Raw genomic sequence first — 18,380 nt, 5'->3', positions numbered from 1 at the left:
ATTTTAATGTAGTCTAGGTGGCCTCCGATTTGAAACCACTATCCAAATCCAGCTTCAAAATGCATTAGTTGAGTCATAATAATGTATGACTTATAGTGAATTTCTTTCATGGTTCAACTTCATGTATTTTACTTTCTAAGATGATTACACTTAAGTACCAAATTAGTATACATTTTGCTCCTCTTTTTAGTTAGTCTCCTTCATTTTTCATCTTATTATAATCATTATGTGGGTATTTCATAACTTAAATCAAGATAGAAAGATAGAATAACATTAACTTTATTTCCCTGTTAGATGGAGAGCATCCCTGCTGAACTTGTAAAGAACGAAACCCAAAGTTTAGTGAACTTGGTGGAAAATGAAGCTCAATATATATGTTGCTTCAATAGTTATGTTCAAGAGTATGAGCAGGCAAAGGGAAGATTGAAAGCAAAACTCGAAGATGTAAGGAGAATAATTAATCAAGCTAGAGGTGTTTCTCTTGTCACATCTGTAGCACTACAATGGACACGTGAAGCTGAAGAACTCATTGATATTGACACTAAGAAAGAGAAATGCTTTAATGATTTGTGTCTTAATTGCTGGCCTCAATATCAGAAAGGTAGAGACTTGGCGAAGAGGACTCTAGATATTGACAGACTTCTAAAGAGATGTAACTTTGATATAGTGGCAGGTCTAACTGATCTTCTAGGTATAAAATACCATTGCTTACCAAATTTCAGGCATTTTGACAGCAGAAAGTCAATATTTAAAGAACTTCAAAAGGCACTAGAAGATGAAGAAAACAATATGATTGGACTAGAAGGCTTAGGGGGAACAGGCAAAACTTCAATGGCAACTAAAGTGAGTGCTGAATTGGAAGGATCCACATTCAGCAAAGTCATCTTTCTTGTTGTCTCTAAGCTTCCAGATTTGAAACATCTTCAAGGTGAAATTGCTGGACGTTTGGATTTGAAATCAGAGGATGGAGAGTACCACGAAAAAATATTGACCAAAATCAAAGCATTAAAAGAGAAACTTCTTATAGTACTAGATGATGTGTGGATGGAGTTTGATCTCAGGAAAGAGTTGGGGATTCCTCCTCCCCACTTGCACAAGGGTTGCACTATATTGATAACCACCCAAAGCAAAGAGATTTGTACAAAAATGGATTGTCAAAGGATCATTCATCTACAAGCATTGACTGATAAGGAAGCATTGCAACTTTTCCTCGAGCATGCTAATAGCTCCTCTACTTCAGAGAATCTGGCGCAAAAAATTGTGAAGCATTGCCATGGAGTACTAGTTGTAATTGTAGCTGTAGCAAGATCATTAAAAGATCGACCTTTTAAAGTTTGGACGGAAGCCTTGAGGAACTTGCAAAGTGGTGAGTCAATATTCAATGTTCGTGATGAAGATTTGAAGAAGGTCTATGAAGGTTTAAAGTTAAGCTATGATAATTTGAGAAATGAAAAAGCCAAAAAGCTCCTATTGATATCTTCTCTATTCCCCGAAGATTTTAATATTCCCATGGAGTTTTTAATTAGAATTGGTGTAGGAATGGGCCCTTTTGGTAAGGAAGTTGATGACTACAATAAAAGAAAAAGAAAAGCACTTGATGCTGTAGTGGAACTCCTAGGTTCTTCTTTATTGTTGAATGCTGAGAGGGAATGTGTAAAGATGCATGATTTAGTTCATGAAGTAGCCTTATTGATAGGACAAGAAGATATTCAATCCATCATTAAATCTGAACTATCTGTAAAAAAAGGGTTGCAATGTTTATATTGGAAAAATGATGATTTTTCGAGACCTTTTGATAGTCAAAACCTTGAGGTATTATTTCTAGTTCGAGAAGATCAAAAGGATTTGGAAGTCCCTGATACATTCTTTACAGAGATGACAAAGCTCAAAGTTTTGTTTTTACAAAATAAAGCTTGGCATCGAATTTCAGCTCCATCACTGTTTCCATTAATTCAGTTATTACAAGATATTCGAACTCTCAGGATAAAGAATTTTAATTTATATAGCAACATCTCTATGTTGGGAGGGTTATCAAATCTTGAGACATTTTGGTTGGATGATTGTTCAATCATTAAACCTGAAAAAAAATTTGAGCTACAGAAGTTGAGATTCTTAAGGATAGAAAATGTGAAAATTGTGACAGTAATATGAATAACCCTTTTGAATTGATTGAAGCATGCCCAAAGCCAGAGGAGTTGGTTTTTTGGAGTAATGATTATGTCAAGCAGGAAGAAGATACAATTTCTCAAAAAGTATCTCTTCCTTCCTTACAAATATATCAAATATCTTCTAAGGGCAACTTTTTGGATTATTTTAAGCAATGTGGTTCCCTATCAAGATGCTTTCAGCCAGGTAGTTTAACGCATTTAATCTCTGAGGCAACATTTAGGCAACTTGCAAGAACAGTTGAGCTTCTTAGCTTAAGTGGGTATGGAAAACAGAAAAATCTTATCCCTGACATTGTTCCAGTAGATGACACAGGTATGACTGACTTGATCATTCTTCAATTGGATTCTTGGCCTGACATGCAATGTCTCATTGATGGTGTGAACAATCGCTTTGACGTGAATAATGCCTTTTCCAATTTAGTTGGACTATATCTTTCTGAAATGGGACTAAGCAATATATTATTTAATGGCCACTATAACCTGTCTCATCTGAAGACCTTGAAACTGAAGGAGTGTCGAAAGCTGACATCAATTTTCCTCCCATCCACTGCTCAAAGCCTTTTGCAGTTAGAAGAGTTGAACATTGAGAGATGTGATGCATTGGAATGCATTGTAGAAGATCAAAGTTCAAGAGGGGAAATAGCTGGTGGTGATGGTGACAATGATCAAAAGAGCTACGACACTCTGTTTCCAAAGTTTAAAATTCTTAAAATTGATAGTTGTGACAATTTAGAAATAATATTGCCAATCCTTCACGGTGGATGGCCTCTGGAAAGAATAAGCATACGGTGGTGCAAGAAGTTGAAATATATATTTGATAAGTTCCAAGAGGTCAATCTTATGCTCCCCTCTCTCGAAAGAATGGGACTTTTTGGCCTACCAAGTTTGGTTGGTTTTTTTAGGGAGTATGAAAAATCCATCTTTTCATCACTGCAACAGCCAGCACCCATGCCTCCAAGCACCAAGACACGTTCTTTTTCTTGGGCTCAAGTATGTTGTTTTAAATCAAAGGCGACAAGTGAAGAGGCTGTTGATGCTGTTTCTACAGAGAGATTGCTTGATGCTGTTTTAAATTGCTTTGACGTGAAGAATGCCTTTTCCAATTTAGTTGGACTATATCTTTCTAAAATGGAACTAAGCAATATATTATTTAATGGCCACTATAACCTGTCTCATCTGAAGACCTTGAATTTGGACGAGTGTCCAAACCTGACGTCAATTTTTCTCCCATCCACTGCTCAAGGTCTTTTGCAGTTAGAAGAGTTGAACATTGAGGGATGTGATGCATTGGAATGCATTGTAGAAGATAAGAGCTCAAGCGGGGAAATAGCTGGTGGTGATGGTGACAATGATCAAAAGCGCTACGACACTCTGTTTCCAAAGTTTAAAATTCTTGAAATTTATAGTTGTGACAATTTAGAAATAATATTGCCAATCCTTCATGGTGGATGGCCTCTGGAAAGAATAAGCATACGGTGGTGCAAGAAGTTGAAATATATATTTGATAAGTTCCAAGAGGTCAATCTTATGCTCCCCTCTCTCGAAAGAATGGAACTTTTTGGCCTACCAAGTTTGGTTGGTTTTTTCAGGGAGTATGAAAAATCCATCTCTTCACTGCAACAGCCAGCACCCATGCCTCCAAGCACCAAGACACGTTCTTTTTCTTGGGCTCAAGTATGTTGTTTTAAATCAAAGGCGACACGTGAAGAGGCTGTTGATGCTGTTTCTACAGAGAGATTGCTTGATGAAGGAATCCCACAGGTATTCTTAGCTCGCTTCCCTATTTATGTTCAGTTTTTTTTTTTTAACATTCACGTTTCCCTCTCTTGTGAATTATACATTGTTAATTATTTCGAAAAGAAAAATGATTTACAATCAAATAAAATAAGGTATGAGTGTTAAAAATGTTTACCGTGATCCTTGGTATTATACATTGTTTAAAATTGATTTGAACTACTTGTTTTTGCATGACTGACTGAATCTGTAACAAGTTTTGTAAATACATCTTGTTATAACAATTGTTCCTGGGCAAAAATACACATACATAAACATATTCATGTGCATGCACGCATGCCTTTTATTGCAAGAAATATAGTTAACAATGCTCAACACATAAAAGTTTACGGTATCGCTTCAATTCTTATTTTAATAGTTTCAATATTCATATTTAAATTTTTAAATACTTAACTTTGATTTGCTTTGCTAGTCAGCTTTGATGTTTTCAACACTCATATTTGATTTTTTTCGAAGTAGGGTAAACATTAAACATGAGTATTAAATAGATAAAAGTATTGAAAACATTGAAAATAGAAGTATTAAAAAAATCAAAGCAGAGTAATGAAAAAATCAATTCAGCGAAACTTTTGATTTCAACCAAGAACTTTGCCCGTCCTTGATATTTTCGAAATTCACTGTCCTTGACATAATTAAGATTTGCAGAAGATCCTTAAATGCCATTTTTACAAAACATTAATTTTGATACAAGAAAGACAATTATTATGGATCTTCTAATGGGCTAAACCTTTTGTATTAATTGTTTGTTTACTAATATTACAGAAAAAATTATTCCAAAATTTATATATTACAAAAACTGAAGATATTAATCCGGCAAAAAAAAACTGAAAACATTAGTATTACAATTAGAGGTCTAATAAAATTCAATTTTTGGAATAAGGTCTGCAGCTATTAAAATACCCTACGTCTTCTAATGTGCTTATAAGATGAAGACATGTAATATAGTTATTTAAACTTAAGATGTAATTTGATTATAGTATGAATAAGATAACTAGCACAGTTTTTTAAAATGGAAAATTAAGCTAAATTTTATTTCAAATTAATCTAGCTAGTATATTTTATTTTGTATATTACCTTAACTGAAACCTCTTATGTATTATTGCATGATGATATTTTAACGATTTATGGCTTGTAGGAATTAGACGCATTTGGAAGCATTTATCCAAGGTCCATTGATTGTCAGGGTTCTCAGAGTTTACGAGACCTTTCAATGAATTTTTGATTCGTTGGCATACAAAACAACAGGAACCAAAGGTATAACTCTGTTCAACTTCTCTTACTAATCCTAATATATTCCCCCAAATGATAAGTTATGTTTTAATACTATTTCTCACTACATTCATTTTTGTTCTCTTAAAAGAAGCAGAAAATAATAATATTACGCCCCTAAATCTCTATTTTCATAAACTATAAGGGATTTTTTGTGGTTATTTTCGTACAGACATGTCTGCAAAGAGCACTTATATTTAAAATTCAAATGTATTTGTTGCCTCTTAATTTTTATTTAATGGTTTCACTCACCCTAAATTCTACTATAATTTTGTTCAAATTGGGCTACGCATTTTAAAGTTCTTTTTTTTAAAAAAAATAATTTGAAATTGATATATCTTGTACATGGAATTCGTAGGCAATTGAGATGTGGAGGCAAACTTTGAAAACTCTTGAAATTGGATTCTCTACAATAAAAGAAATTGTTGATTTGACACATGTGGGCAAAGAGAAAAATGGGGACGGACTTGAGCCATTGACGTCAAGCTTACAAAAGTTGGAGTTGCAACATCTAAGTGAGTTGGTGAATATATGTGTGGGGTCTAAACATATCATATGCTTCCCTTGTCTTCAAGCGCTACGCATTCAGGGATGCGGAAAGCTCAAAGTTATCTTCTCCACATCTGTGGTGCGAAGCCTACCAATGTTGAAAGAACTATGTATACTCTCATGTGAAGAATTAGTTAACATTGTTGAAGAGGATAATGGAACAAATGATGATGATCATTTGCGTCATGAACCATGCTTTCCTAACTTAGAACAAGTCTCTGTTTGGCATTGTGGCAAATTGAAGTACCTGTTTTCTATCAGAAGACAAGATGAGATGAAAGAGATGGTCATGAAGGATGTGCTTCCACAACTAAGTCAATTGGTACTAGGCTTCCTTCCCAAACTTGTTAGTATCTGCCATGGGATTGATTTTCAAACTTTGAAAGAAAATGATAACACGAGAGTGATTGGTTGTCCCGACTTTTCTTTTTATGGTATGTATTTAGAAAAGTAATTTGTTCTTTAGAATTGAAAATTATTATGAGTTTTATTATAACAATGACAATCTCTTAATCTCAGAAACTTCAACTACCCATTTTCAAACAAGCTCTGAAACAACATATTCTCAAGTTGAAGAAAAAGCAGAGGAGAAGCTTTCACCTCATTTGAGTACCGAACAATCTTTAAATACGGGAGAAGCAACACAACAACCCCTCACAAAGGTATGATTCTGATTGCTAATGGCATCATTTTACTGCTTCTTCAATGGTCCCGCATCAATGATTATATGCATGCTTGATTGTCTTCAATTTGTAGCAATGGTCTGGAAATTCTGTCCCTTTTATGAGAAAAACAGAGTTTGAAGTTTATATTTAAAATGCCAACAATATACCCTCACGCGAGCACACACCGGAGAGCGTGTGTCTCTTCCAATTGCTTAATAAATTGACATAAACTTAAAAAAAAAAAAAAAAAAAACAGACCATGTAGTTTTGGACAGGGCATTGAAGAAGCAATACATTCCCCTGTCATAAGCTTGTTATTTTAAAAAGGGAAAATTTCACTGTAGGACCGCAGAAGACAATTAATTTCAAAGAGCCCCCAAAACTTTCTGAAACTTCACTGCAGGACCAAGGGGCAAACTGATATTAATTCCACAAAGAAAATGACGCTATTGCCCCTCATAATACTTATTGCAGGGTGACATGTAAATGGACTAATTTCAGTTGTAAATAAAGGTATGTATGTTGCAAATTGACTAGTCCCACTTGCAAATGGGTTCTCTCACACTTATTCACTCACAAGCACCTTTTTCAGGTGAATGAGGTGATATGTAAATGGACTAATTCTAATTGTAAATAAATGTATGTATGTTGCAAATTGACTAATTCACTTGCAAATGGGCGCTCCCACACTTGTTTACTCACGGAGACTTTTTCAGGTGAACGAAGTGACATGTAAATGGACTAATTCTAGTTGTAAATAAATATATGTATGTTGCAAATTGTCTAGTCTCACTTGCAAATGGGTTGTCCCACACTTGTTCACTCAGACACATTCTTCAGGTGAAGAAGGTAATATGTAAATGGACTAATTTTAATTGTAAATATATTTATGCATGTTGTAAATTATCTAACCTCACTTGCAAATGGGTTCTCCCATACTTGTTCACATGAGGGGCAATAGGGTCATTTTCTTTGTGGAATTAATATCAGTTTGCCCCCTTGGTCCTGCAGTGAAATTTCAGAAAGTTTTGGGGGCTCTTTGAAATTAATTGTCTTCTGCGGTCCTACAGTGAAATTTGCCCTTTTAAAAATACCAAGAGACATCATCATTATCATTAGATTTTTTTTTTTGGGTTACATCAATTGATTCTTATTTTATAAGGTGATAACCTTTAAGATTTATTTTAACCTTATTAAAGAGTGGATTGGAAATTTGAAATAAAAAATTAATAAATAATAATATTTCTTTTAGTAAAGGAAACAAACAAAGTTACTGTCAAAACTTATTGTAGGGTCACCAATTAAATTAAGAATATGACCCCTTAGAGTCCCCAAAAAACTTCACCCAAAAAAAATAAATAATCCAAAGAAACAAAAATTAGAAACCTTTTCCCTAAAAACTTTAGGTTCTATCACCTATATTATTGGGATGAGATTTTCTGAAATACTTTGAAAATTGATACCCAATTCAATATAGCTCCAAAAATAGTAGTTCAAAGCTCTAATTTTAGCTCGTGAAAAGCCTTTCGCTCTAACTAATTCTTAACTCTTCCCCCATACCATACTATATTTGAAATCATTGGAGTCTTTAAATTAATTAATGTTCATCTTCAGATCTCCCTCAAGTATGCTGGCCGAACAAGGCGTTACTAAATTAAAATTAATTATGGTACAGATTAGCTCCTCCACTGAGGTCTCTGCTAAGCTTATTATCATATTCGAATTTAGCAAAAACTTAACTTCCTCTCACTAAAAATATGTTGTCCAAAACAGGGCCTAGGAGAAAAGCTTATAAAATCTAATCCCTTTTGTTGCCAATCACTTTAAAAGGCCCACCAAACACAAGCTTTTAGACATGCCTTTGGTATAGTTTGGGAATGTATTGCTCCATGTCATCATATATCAAAACAGTAGCATTTAAATCTCTCTGAGCCACAAAATTTTTAATTCAATAAACATCTAAACGGTGCTGTCCAAAGAGGCGATAAGAATTAAAGTTCACATTTTAAAATTTTCCAGATTCATAATCTCCTTTTTTAAATACGCTGAGGTGTTTAGACTTCAGATTCAACCAAACCTAATTCTCTTTTCCAATTAATTTGACCGAAGAAGGGAGGAGAATAAAACTTGCTTTCAATTCTTACTTGAAGCCTTTAGCTGTACACTATATTTTAGTTTCCACTTAAATTCTTTAATTTCTTTAAATTCTCACCCGAGATAGGCCTTTTGACCAGTAGTTCATATTTGAGACATTTAAATGTTACATAATATTTGTAAGACTCAAATATGCTTTGGAAATCTCTTTTATACATTTTGACACTTCTCTTTGATTCTCCCTATTCCAACTGCTTAAATATAAATTTAGTACATAATTAAACATTATAACAGTGGCAAAAATTCAGCGTTTCAATTCCAGATTTCAGATCCCATAGGAGAATTCAAATATTACGCTCGTGAAACAGAAACTCTAAATACAAAAATCCACTTCTTCTCACACAAAATCAACATGCATGGAATAAAATCAACTCGAAATCTTTAATCCATCTCCTAAGTGTGATTTAAACCGCTCATCCATATTGCAAGCTTACCTCATGAGCTTCTCATTTTGGCACTTTCCGTTTTAGGCTTGATATAATGAAATTGCCGCTGTGCCCATCACTATCAGCGCTAAATTTTTCTAATAAATTTTAAAAATTAATCTGGGACACATTTTATGAAGATTTATTTTAGTTTCTCTGGCTACAAAAGTAATTTTCTTTCCTCAAATTTTTATGCTGAACATTAGTCTCGAACTATTTGTAATTCAATTTTTGGAAAAATAGACCCTTATTATACATAAATTAGTTTTACAATTATTAAGTCATTTTTGAAAAATATAAGCCTCCTCATAATATTTCTAAATTCGCAAAACAATATTTCATAATATTTTTCACAATAGTCCTAGTCCTTGAATAATTTTAATAATTATTTTTCTTTTTGTTTCCTTAAATTCTGATACGAAATAGGCTTTTTGACTGATATTTTGACACATTTAAATTTTAAATAGAGACAAAGTATTCATTTAATCCTTTAAATTTATACATAATTTTAATTTAACCCCTTAATTTTAAAAAGTATACTTTTAATTCTTTAATCCTAAAATTGTTAACAAAAAATAATGGCATTGAGATCTTAAATGTTGATAAAAGAATTCTCAAATGTTAACAACTTAACATATTAATTTTAAAAATAACCATGATTGTTACCAAAAATTATCATACAAGCCTAATGATTTTTCGGTCAAAAGACAAAATATACTTTTTAAAGTTAAGAGATTACATTGAAACATTGTATAAAATTAAAAGATCAAATATATACTTTAAATTTTAAATAATGTCCCCAAACCTCAAATATGCTTTGAAAATCTTTTCTCTACTTTTGGAAGCTTCTCTCTAATTTTTGGACATTTTTTCATAGTTATAATTTTGATCTATATTTTCTCTTATTTACAGTTTTGCTCTTAAATTCACTATATTTTTAAACTTTTAGGTCAACTTAACTTGTTTAATCAGTATTCAAAATTCAAATGTTACAATTACTGCTAGATATTAGCTAATAAATTAATTCTTTTCCATGGACAATAATTAGAACCGATTTAAGAAAGGTATCACCGAAACTGGGATTAGTTGTCCTTTAGTTATAGATTTTTATTCTTTATTTATGTCTCTATTATACAATAATGTTCTTTTTGTGCTTTAAAATTGTCATATGAACCCAATTGTGTTTTCTTTTGTATAAAAAAAAATTATTTGCTAGAAGGAAAACATATAATTTGAAGGGGATATTTAAAATGCCAACTATAATCTCTAATACCCATAAATATAGTTAGTTAAAGCGCGCGTGCGTGCGTGAGTTTTTGATGCTTTTGACATGAACGAAGTGAAGTTTTGCTTGAAGTACCGGCTATGCTAAATAATGAACTAGAAGGGAATCCAACATTTTATACTTATTTTTTTTTAATCTTGTACTGTTTATGACCCAACAAAGAAAACTATTGAAGCGGGTATAACATTAAAATTGCGAAAAAAATGGCAATTTTATCATTGGACTCAAAATTTAAGACTTATTTCTTAGCCAATCTCTGTAAAGCTTCTTTTTATATATTAGGTTGTTGGTTAGAGTACAAAGAAAACAACTACACTAATTTATCATCTGTTTTTTTTTTTTTTATATGGCCGTTGGTTTCTAATAGGAGGCACCAACTCATACAAGTCCCAACCTCAATGTTCTTCCTACAAGGGACAATACTTATGCAAGTGCCAAAAGTTTTGAAGAGAATGAAGAGGAAGAAGAAGGTAAAATATTGATTTGTTAGTTTTGTAGAAAATACTAGCTATTTATTTTGGGTTTTACAGAGAGTTTGATAACATCTCGACATACTCGAAGTGGCATAAAGTCTAGCAGTCCTTTACCAAAGGAGAAGCCTAAAACCTCTAATGATGGTACTTAATGCTTTCTTTAAACAAGGTATTTCATCCTTTGGTTTGATATAATAATCCTTTTTTCATAGATGACCTAGCTATGCCACCTGTAACAATTATTTCAAGCGAGCAAGCTTCGGAGGCAATCTTGCCATTGAGTCCTATGTCAACAAAAGCTTCAACAAGCAGTGATCAAACACTTTCATCCGTTCTCTCCAAGCCTTCCAATGGTGAGTTTCTGTTGTGATCTTATAGTGACATTTCATTCAAGTTTTATTCATATATAGCATAAGCAAATCTTGTCGCAAGGAGTGTCACTGACCTTAAGGAAGACTCTAGTCTCTACCTTGGTGATTCTACACATTATACATCTTTATTTGCTTTCCAATTATATTTTGGATTGTTTTCATTCCAACATTATTCCATTAATTTAGGAAGAAATATTCAAAATGATGTTGAAACCACTAACCAGTAAACTCCTAATGTTGTAGATGATGCTCGAGTTTCTGACAAATCTCTTGGCCATGCCATTGTCTCAAGTGGAAGTGATAATTTAAGAGTTGACCTAGATAACCTAACACATAAAAGGAAGAAGACTATTATTTAAATATATTTACACTCACACATGAAAAGTACATCATGTCAATTTTAATATAAAAAACTAGAAAAATCTTCCATAGTACATGATTGTTCCAAATTTTCTTTTTTATGCTATGCATTCAGAGAAGTTAGTCATTAATCCAAATTGAAAATTATTATGTGTCTGCAGAAGCTACAACTACTCAGCTTTCTGATCACTCCCAAAATCAAGATTCTGAAGTTAGGGAAGAGGCAGAGCATAATCTTTCTCCCCATTCAAATGGAAGACAAGCCATGGAACCACAACAATCCACAATTGGTTCCTTAAATTTCACAATAGTATATCTCATTTCAGTGGCTTATATATGCACATATATTATTTTTGTTAATGGCATTTTATTACTTTCATTTGTCACTAACATGATTATATCCACAAGCTTTACTTAATCGTATGCTGCCATTCACTGCTCGAATGAGCACATTCATTTTCTTTCTTTGTTTCAAAGTTATCTTGAAGCAAAACATCATTTCTTTTACCATAAATGTCATAAGAAAATCACTATGTCTTACCTTATCTCTTTATTTATTTGTTTGTTTTATGTCTATTTGGGTTGTTGATCAAGAAGATTACTATAAAGTTAAACATATCCTTTTTCAGGTAGAACACTAAACAATAGGTAAACGACAAATATTTCTTTTTAATCATTAATAGGTCTATGACAACATATTACTAGATGACATGTAAATACCATAACATATTGATATGTAAGTAGGACCTATCAGTAATTAAATTCTTTAGTTGGAATTTCTTCATCTTTTCCCATTATATTTATTTGAGCTGTTGGTCAAAATAACCATAAAAAACTAGTTTAAAACAGCATTTCTTCCTAAGAATGGAAGTAAATGAAGCTACTACAAAATGCAAACTACTTCTTTTCTTTTTTCGCAGAATGACAAAGAAGAGAATCCAAGTGTTCTGAATAGAACTAATTCACAAAAGGCATCTTTAAAAGTGAGATTATTATCCTTTACCTGTAAATTATTATTCTTTATCCATGCTATATGTGGTTCAAACTTTTGGCTTTTATTTATCCTTCACACAGGTTGAGCTGGGGGCCAAAGAGAAGAAAGAAACAATCATGACGGAACCACAATCACGACAAGAAACAATAGTACATGATATACAATCTCATGAGAAAGAGGAAGAGGGAAGAGAAGGTAAAATACTACCCTTTGTAGTCTTAAATGTAGGAGTTTAATAACTAATTCATATATATATTAAGAAAAATAGTTAAGTTAATTATTTGTAAAGAAATTAATCATTTATATAAAAAATTACCCTTGTTGATTGTAACATAAGTAGCCAAGGTAGTTTGTGAGAAAAATAACAAATGTTTAAAACATATAGAAGATTGAAGTTTTATATTTAAAATTAAAACAATTTCCTAAATTAACTCCAAAGCCAAAAGGAGTAGCATCTTGTCTCGTATGTAAATATATTATCGATTGCTTATTTTTGGCTTCACAAGTGGCTTGATAACTTTACCACATCATCAAAGCGAGGTAAAAGTAAAGAGATCTTTATTGAAGGAGAAGCCTGAGAGTTCCGTTCATGATGGGACAAAGTCAAATGTTGTTGAGGATACAAAGTTGTCATTGTCACCATTTTCTATACCTATAGAGAAGATGCCTTCTCTTTTGGAAGCCAATAATCAAGCTTCGACTATTTCTGGAGTACAAGAAATAGTCGATATGATGAAGTTGGAGGGTTTTGAACATTTAATATTTGCAAAGGCACTTGAGACTCACCCACAACTTCGGCTCTCTACAAAAGATCGAAGCGCTCGAGTGTTACACATGTCCTACAGGGTATTGCTTGATATCTTGAACATTCTAACCACCAGGACTCCTTTCACTATCACCGAGGCAGACAAGAGGATGCTAGCTGAGCATTTGAAGGATGCTTATCTTTTGGGTTTTGACAAGGATTGGATTGAGTCTATAAAGAATAAGGTTTTTTATGGTGAGATATGTGAAGTTGATAGCATCCAAAATGTTCTAGAGGGTTTAGACAATGATCTGAAGAGCAATGAGGCAATGCTTAAAGCCATTTGTCATGAGGAAGTTGAGGCTGCAAGAGTGGCACAAGTGGCTCAACAAGAGCATGCCAATGTTATGGCTCGTCATGCTTATCTTTTAAAGGAACGTCAAGATATTATAGAACGAAGGGAACAATGTTGGGAGATAATTGCTGCTAAATATAGGCCTTTTGGATTTTAGCCACTATTTGTGTTCTTCATGTTCTGTTTTATTTTCATGAAAGACTGATTACTGCTATTACTGATATAGACCATGAAACGCATAAGAATTAGGTGTAGTTCAAGTCTGGGTTTTTCTCCAGTGAGATTTCTCCCAGTTCAAGCATAATCACTTATTTAAGAGTGGACTCCTGATGTGGAGTAGATAGAAACCAATTTGATGCTAGTGTTTATTTTATGAGAATAATATTGTTGTTTCTGAATATAGATCGCTTGATTACAGAAACCTACTAGTATGTTATACTACTTGCCTGACTGTTTTTGTTCAAGTGTCTATCTTATGAATTATACTTTGTTAATTATTTCAAGAAGAAAAAGGGCTTAAAATTGAAATGTTGATACTACTACTGCATTTTTTCAAAGTTGCAGAAACTAGAAATCAGGGAGTGCAAAGAAATTTCCATCCATAATGTCTAGAGAAATTAAAAACTTATATTGTGGGACAGTTAAAGATGCTCCTGAACTAACATATATTGCGGGGAAATACCATCATGAGGATATTTCAGCAAAACAGAATCAACATGATGAGCTGCGCTTTGATCTCCCTACTTTGAAGCTCCTCTGCTTTGATCTCACACAACTCAATACCGACTGTCCAAAGCTGAAGCTATCATAAAGACCATTTATGTGATGAGAACCAAAGTATGAGAACTTGCATTGATTTTTTGGTGAGGAAAAAAAAAATACAAAAACAGAACTTGCATTGATTTCCCTGCTCTAGAAAGACTACATTTAGGGGGTTACCAAATCTTGTTATCTCTCAAGTCCATTAAATAGGATACTGATATTTGTTTTATGTTTAGTATCAGATGTTTCAATGATTTTATGGTTTGTGATCATGAAACACCACCAGACTCCACAACCATAAAGCTATGACTCTGTTTTCACGAGAATGTTATTTCTGAGATGCCAAAAATGACAAAGTGATAATCTAATTAAAGATCAACTTGTATGTGATTATTGATTTGATCACACTGTGATTCTCTTTACTTCTATTGGAATGTTGGTTGGATTAACCAAAAAATACTACAAGAAATTTCCTTCAATAAAAATAATATAAAAGAAGTTATTAGTGCATACACACTCTATCGTCTCTGTTTTGCATTTGCCATTTGAATTATCTGATCAATACACACACTCTCTTTTTTGAAGTTATTTTGTGATGAGCTGATTTATTTTAATTAGAAGTTTGCAGGAAACATTGTTTTTTGATGACGTTCTTTTACTATTTCCCCAAATAAGATTATATATTCAATTCGGCGTGTGTTAGTGGCAGCCAATCTCTAATACATAATTGTTTTCTTTCTGTCTCAATAAAGTCTACTAAAGGCCAATTTAAGGTTCCCTTCATATTTTTCTGATTAAATTTGAGTAGGTTTCTTATAACATGTTCACTTTCATATAACAAAGTCAGAAATCGTCTTCCAATGTAATGACTTCAGCTCTTTTTGCTCAGACCGATCAAGCTCTCAATGTTGCTGGGCTGCAAGAGATCGTTTATATGATAAAATTAGAAGAGGCCGTCCAAGTCAAGACTCACTCACAACTAAGCCTGTCTACGAATGATCCACGCACTCAATAAATCCGTTCTCATGTTCTTATCATCTTAAAAAGTGCCAAACCTATGTCCTTCCCCTGTTCTTGATAGGATATTGAAAATGGCATCGTACAAGTAAGTGAGGCAAATTCATCAAACACAAAAGGGCATTATGGTGACCTCAACGTCATGTGAGGATGACATCTTTAATTCTTTATATTGCATCCATAAAACCATTATTTTTGGTGAAAATAATTTTCTTACTTTTTTTTGGTGAAAATGTCAATTCATTCCATAAAACCAGAATGCTTACACGAATAGGAAGAGAAAGTGTTCCTCGACATTTATTATAAAATCTATACTGTGGAAAAGAAAAAAAAACATTTACAAAATATGTAATACGAAGGAAAATAGCTTATGCCAATCATATAATTTAGTCATTTTAGTGGTACGAATGTTCGCCCAAGACTAAGAGGTCAAGTTCGACTATATTTGTAACTCTAAGATTTCTCTCTTTCTAAGTTTCCATGCTTGAAAAGGTTCATAATATAGCACGTTTTGTTTGGAACATCAGTTTTTTTTTTACGCATCATATCCCCAATTAATTATAAAATTTTCACATTAATTAAACAAACTCTTCCAATTGATGACTTTTATTGAGGACAATTTTAATATTTTTCAAGAAATAACTATTTTCAGTTAACTTTCTCAGTTTATGTAAATTTTATTAATAAATGCTTATAAATAGTATCATAGGAGCATTTTTTATTTTCAACGGAAGATATTCATGATCTTAGTTACCAAAAGGTTGGAAAAAAAAAAAAGGACTATTGTTTAAAGAAGCAAGAGATATAAAGTTGACCCCCCCCCTTTTTTTTTAGTACAAGTGGCAAGGCCAGAGCCTCGTGAAAAGCTAAACTGAAGAGTCTAGAAAAACACTATCCTGTATCATATCTGCCAAAAGCCTGGATCGGCATCCTGGAGGAGGTTGATGTAGGAAAACAAAGTCTTCAAACATAGTGTTAGCTTGTTTTGCAAGAATATCAGCACACTGGATTGCTGTACGGGGAACATGTGTCCTGGTGATGTCCCAATCTGAGAAAATCATTTCTCTAACTTCTGTAATTTGAGTTCTGAGGGGATGATATAAACCTCCGTCGTTCATCACCATTGTTTGGGAACGTACGGTTTGGGGTGGGTGATGAGTCGGCAGAATTTGACTCCTTTTTTTTTTTTCATTTTTTACTATACTAGGAAGTGTTTAAATTCTTTATTTTACCTCATTTTCCACGTGTTTCCATGTCATATTAAAAAATATTTGAGGCATGAATGATTGAACTTATTTTCCCCCCAATTCTCGGAACAAGGCAAATATCTTAGATTATTTAGGATCACTTAACTACAGCTGATATACATAGATATATATATATATATATATATATATATTAATTGTTTACTTTTGAATATTAAGTTATTGAATTATTATTATTATTATTCAAACAACAAAGAAAACTCTGTTCACTTGCTTTAAAACAGAGCAAGGTAAGATCAATGCGAGATGTTTATATTATAAATTATTTAGTTAGACATTCAATTTAGTTATAAATATAAAATCACAATCCACTTTATCTTTTAAATTTATAATTTTATTTTCAAAATATCTTTATTAATTTTAAGGGTTCTTCAAAGGATAGTTTCAACACATGTGACTAAAGATGATATTTTAGTGTAGTCAACACACATTTTTCATAATTAATCAACTTAATTAATTTTTTTAATCTTTCCAAATTAATTATGTAGCTATTGTATTAAGGACAAGAGATAGTAGAATTTTTTATAGCACCTCTAGATGCAATGTCATTCATATTTTTATACATATAGCTATGTCATGTCTAATATTATTGAGTTAGTTTTGAGTAATATTATATCTGATTGGAAGTAATATTTTAGAATGTTAGATATGCCTTAAAAATTATTCTAGAGTGCTAGATACAGCTTAACTCTATATTAATATATTATTTTCATCTAACTTTTTGGGTTACATCTTACGCCGTGATAACTTGGCGTAAAGCTATAATAAAGACTAGAGATGGAAATGAAGGTGAAACTTTTTGAGAGAATAATTTGTTGCCTTGGCATGATTGTCATGAATGAAAATACATTCTAATTATTATGTTTAATTTATAGCGTGCTATACAGTTATTTTACAAGCAGTCTTGAAGAAGAAAATAGGAAAATTTATAGTAGAGGATCTAAAAATTATAATTATATTGAAAGAAAAAAATATTGCAAATTGACCACTTTACCCTCCTATTAATAATATCACAGTATTTCGTTTTGTTTTTTTATTTTCTTATTTTCCCTCAATGGGTCCCCACCTTTTTTTCTTTGGCCATCTACTCTTCGTCCCTTCCGAACCTTTATGCGTCTCCTTTTAGAAGGAGCGACGACTTGCCAGCAATGACCCTATTAAACTGCTGGCAGCCACTTCGCTTTAGGCAAGGACGCAGATGAGACGTATCAAAGAGATATGCTTTAACAATTTTTAATTTTATTTTTATTTAATATATATTATTTTCATAAAAACAAAGTTTATACTATATAATAATAAATTAAAATTAAAATTATTTATTGATATGAAAAATTTAATAAAGTGATTTATAAATAGTATAATTTTTTTACGTTATAAATAGAATTAGAAGAGTATTTTTCTGAATTATAATACTGTTTATAAGATAGAGGTAATGTATTTTTTATTCTTATTTATTATTAAATTTTTTATATGACCCTACAATTGTTCCATTTGTTTATTATTATAGGAAAAATGTTACTAAAATATAGAGTGCATATTAAACAGAATACAGCTCAAAAGTCATTAAATTTTAATACATGGTCAATCAGTTTTAAAATATAAAAGTGTCTTGTAAATAACATCGGGGAGTAATTATTGAGGTATCTAATTCCACATAGGACGGACATATAGGAAGACTTCGAAGTTGACTTGACTTTTTAAAAAGAAAAGAAGAGAAAATCATTTCATC

At 32.2% G+C, this 18,380-nt stretch overlaps 1 protein-coding gene across 1 annotated transcript; it reads left to right on the top strand.

Moving 5' to 3' along the window:
- The first annotated feature begins 294 nt into the window (after window positions 1-294).
- On the top strand, window positions 295-13,764 carry LOC114744213 (probable disease resistance protein At5g43740). The gene is made up of 8 exons (XM_028932411.1): window positions 295-1,618; window positions 2,176-2,252; window positions 2,349-3,929; window positions 10,677-10,779; window positions 10,995-11,135; window positions 11,675-11,823; window positions 12,588-12,702; window positions 13,166-13,764. Exons 1-8 carry the CDS (start codon window positions 295-297, stop codon window positions 13,762-13,764), a joined length of 4,089 nt encoding a protein of 1,362 aa, XP_028788244.1.
- Window positions 13,765-18,380: the final 4,616 nt, after the last annotated feature.

Source organism: Neltuma alba, unplaced genomic scaffold (genome assembly GCF_004799145.2).
Source record: "Neltuma alba isolate B1F8T4 unplaced genomic scaffold, ASM479914v2 tig00004288_pilon, whole genome shotgun sequence".
Classification (NCBI taxonomy): domain Eukaryota; kingdom Viridiplantae; phylum Streptophyta; class Magnoliopsida; order Fabales; family Fabaceae; genus Neltuma; species Neltuma alba.
The sequence above is the reverse complement of the archived record's forward strand: the minus strand, read 5'-3'. Positions and strand labels throughout refer to the sequence as shown.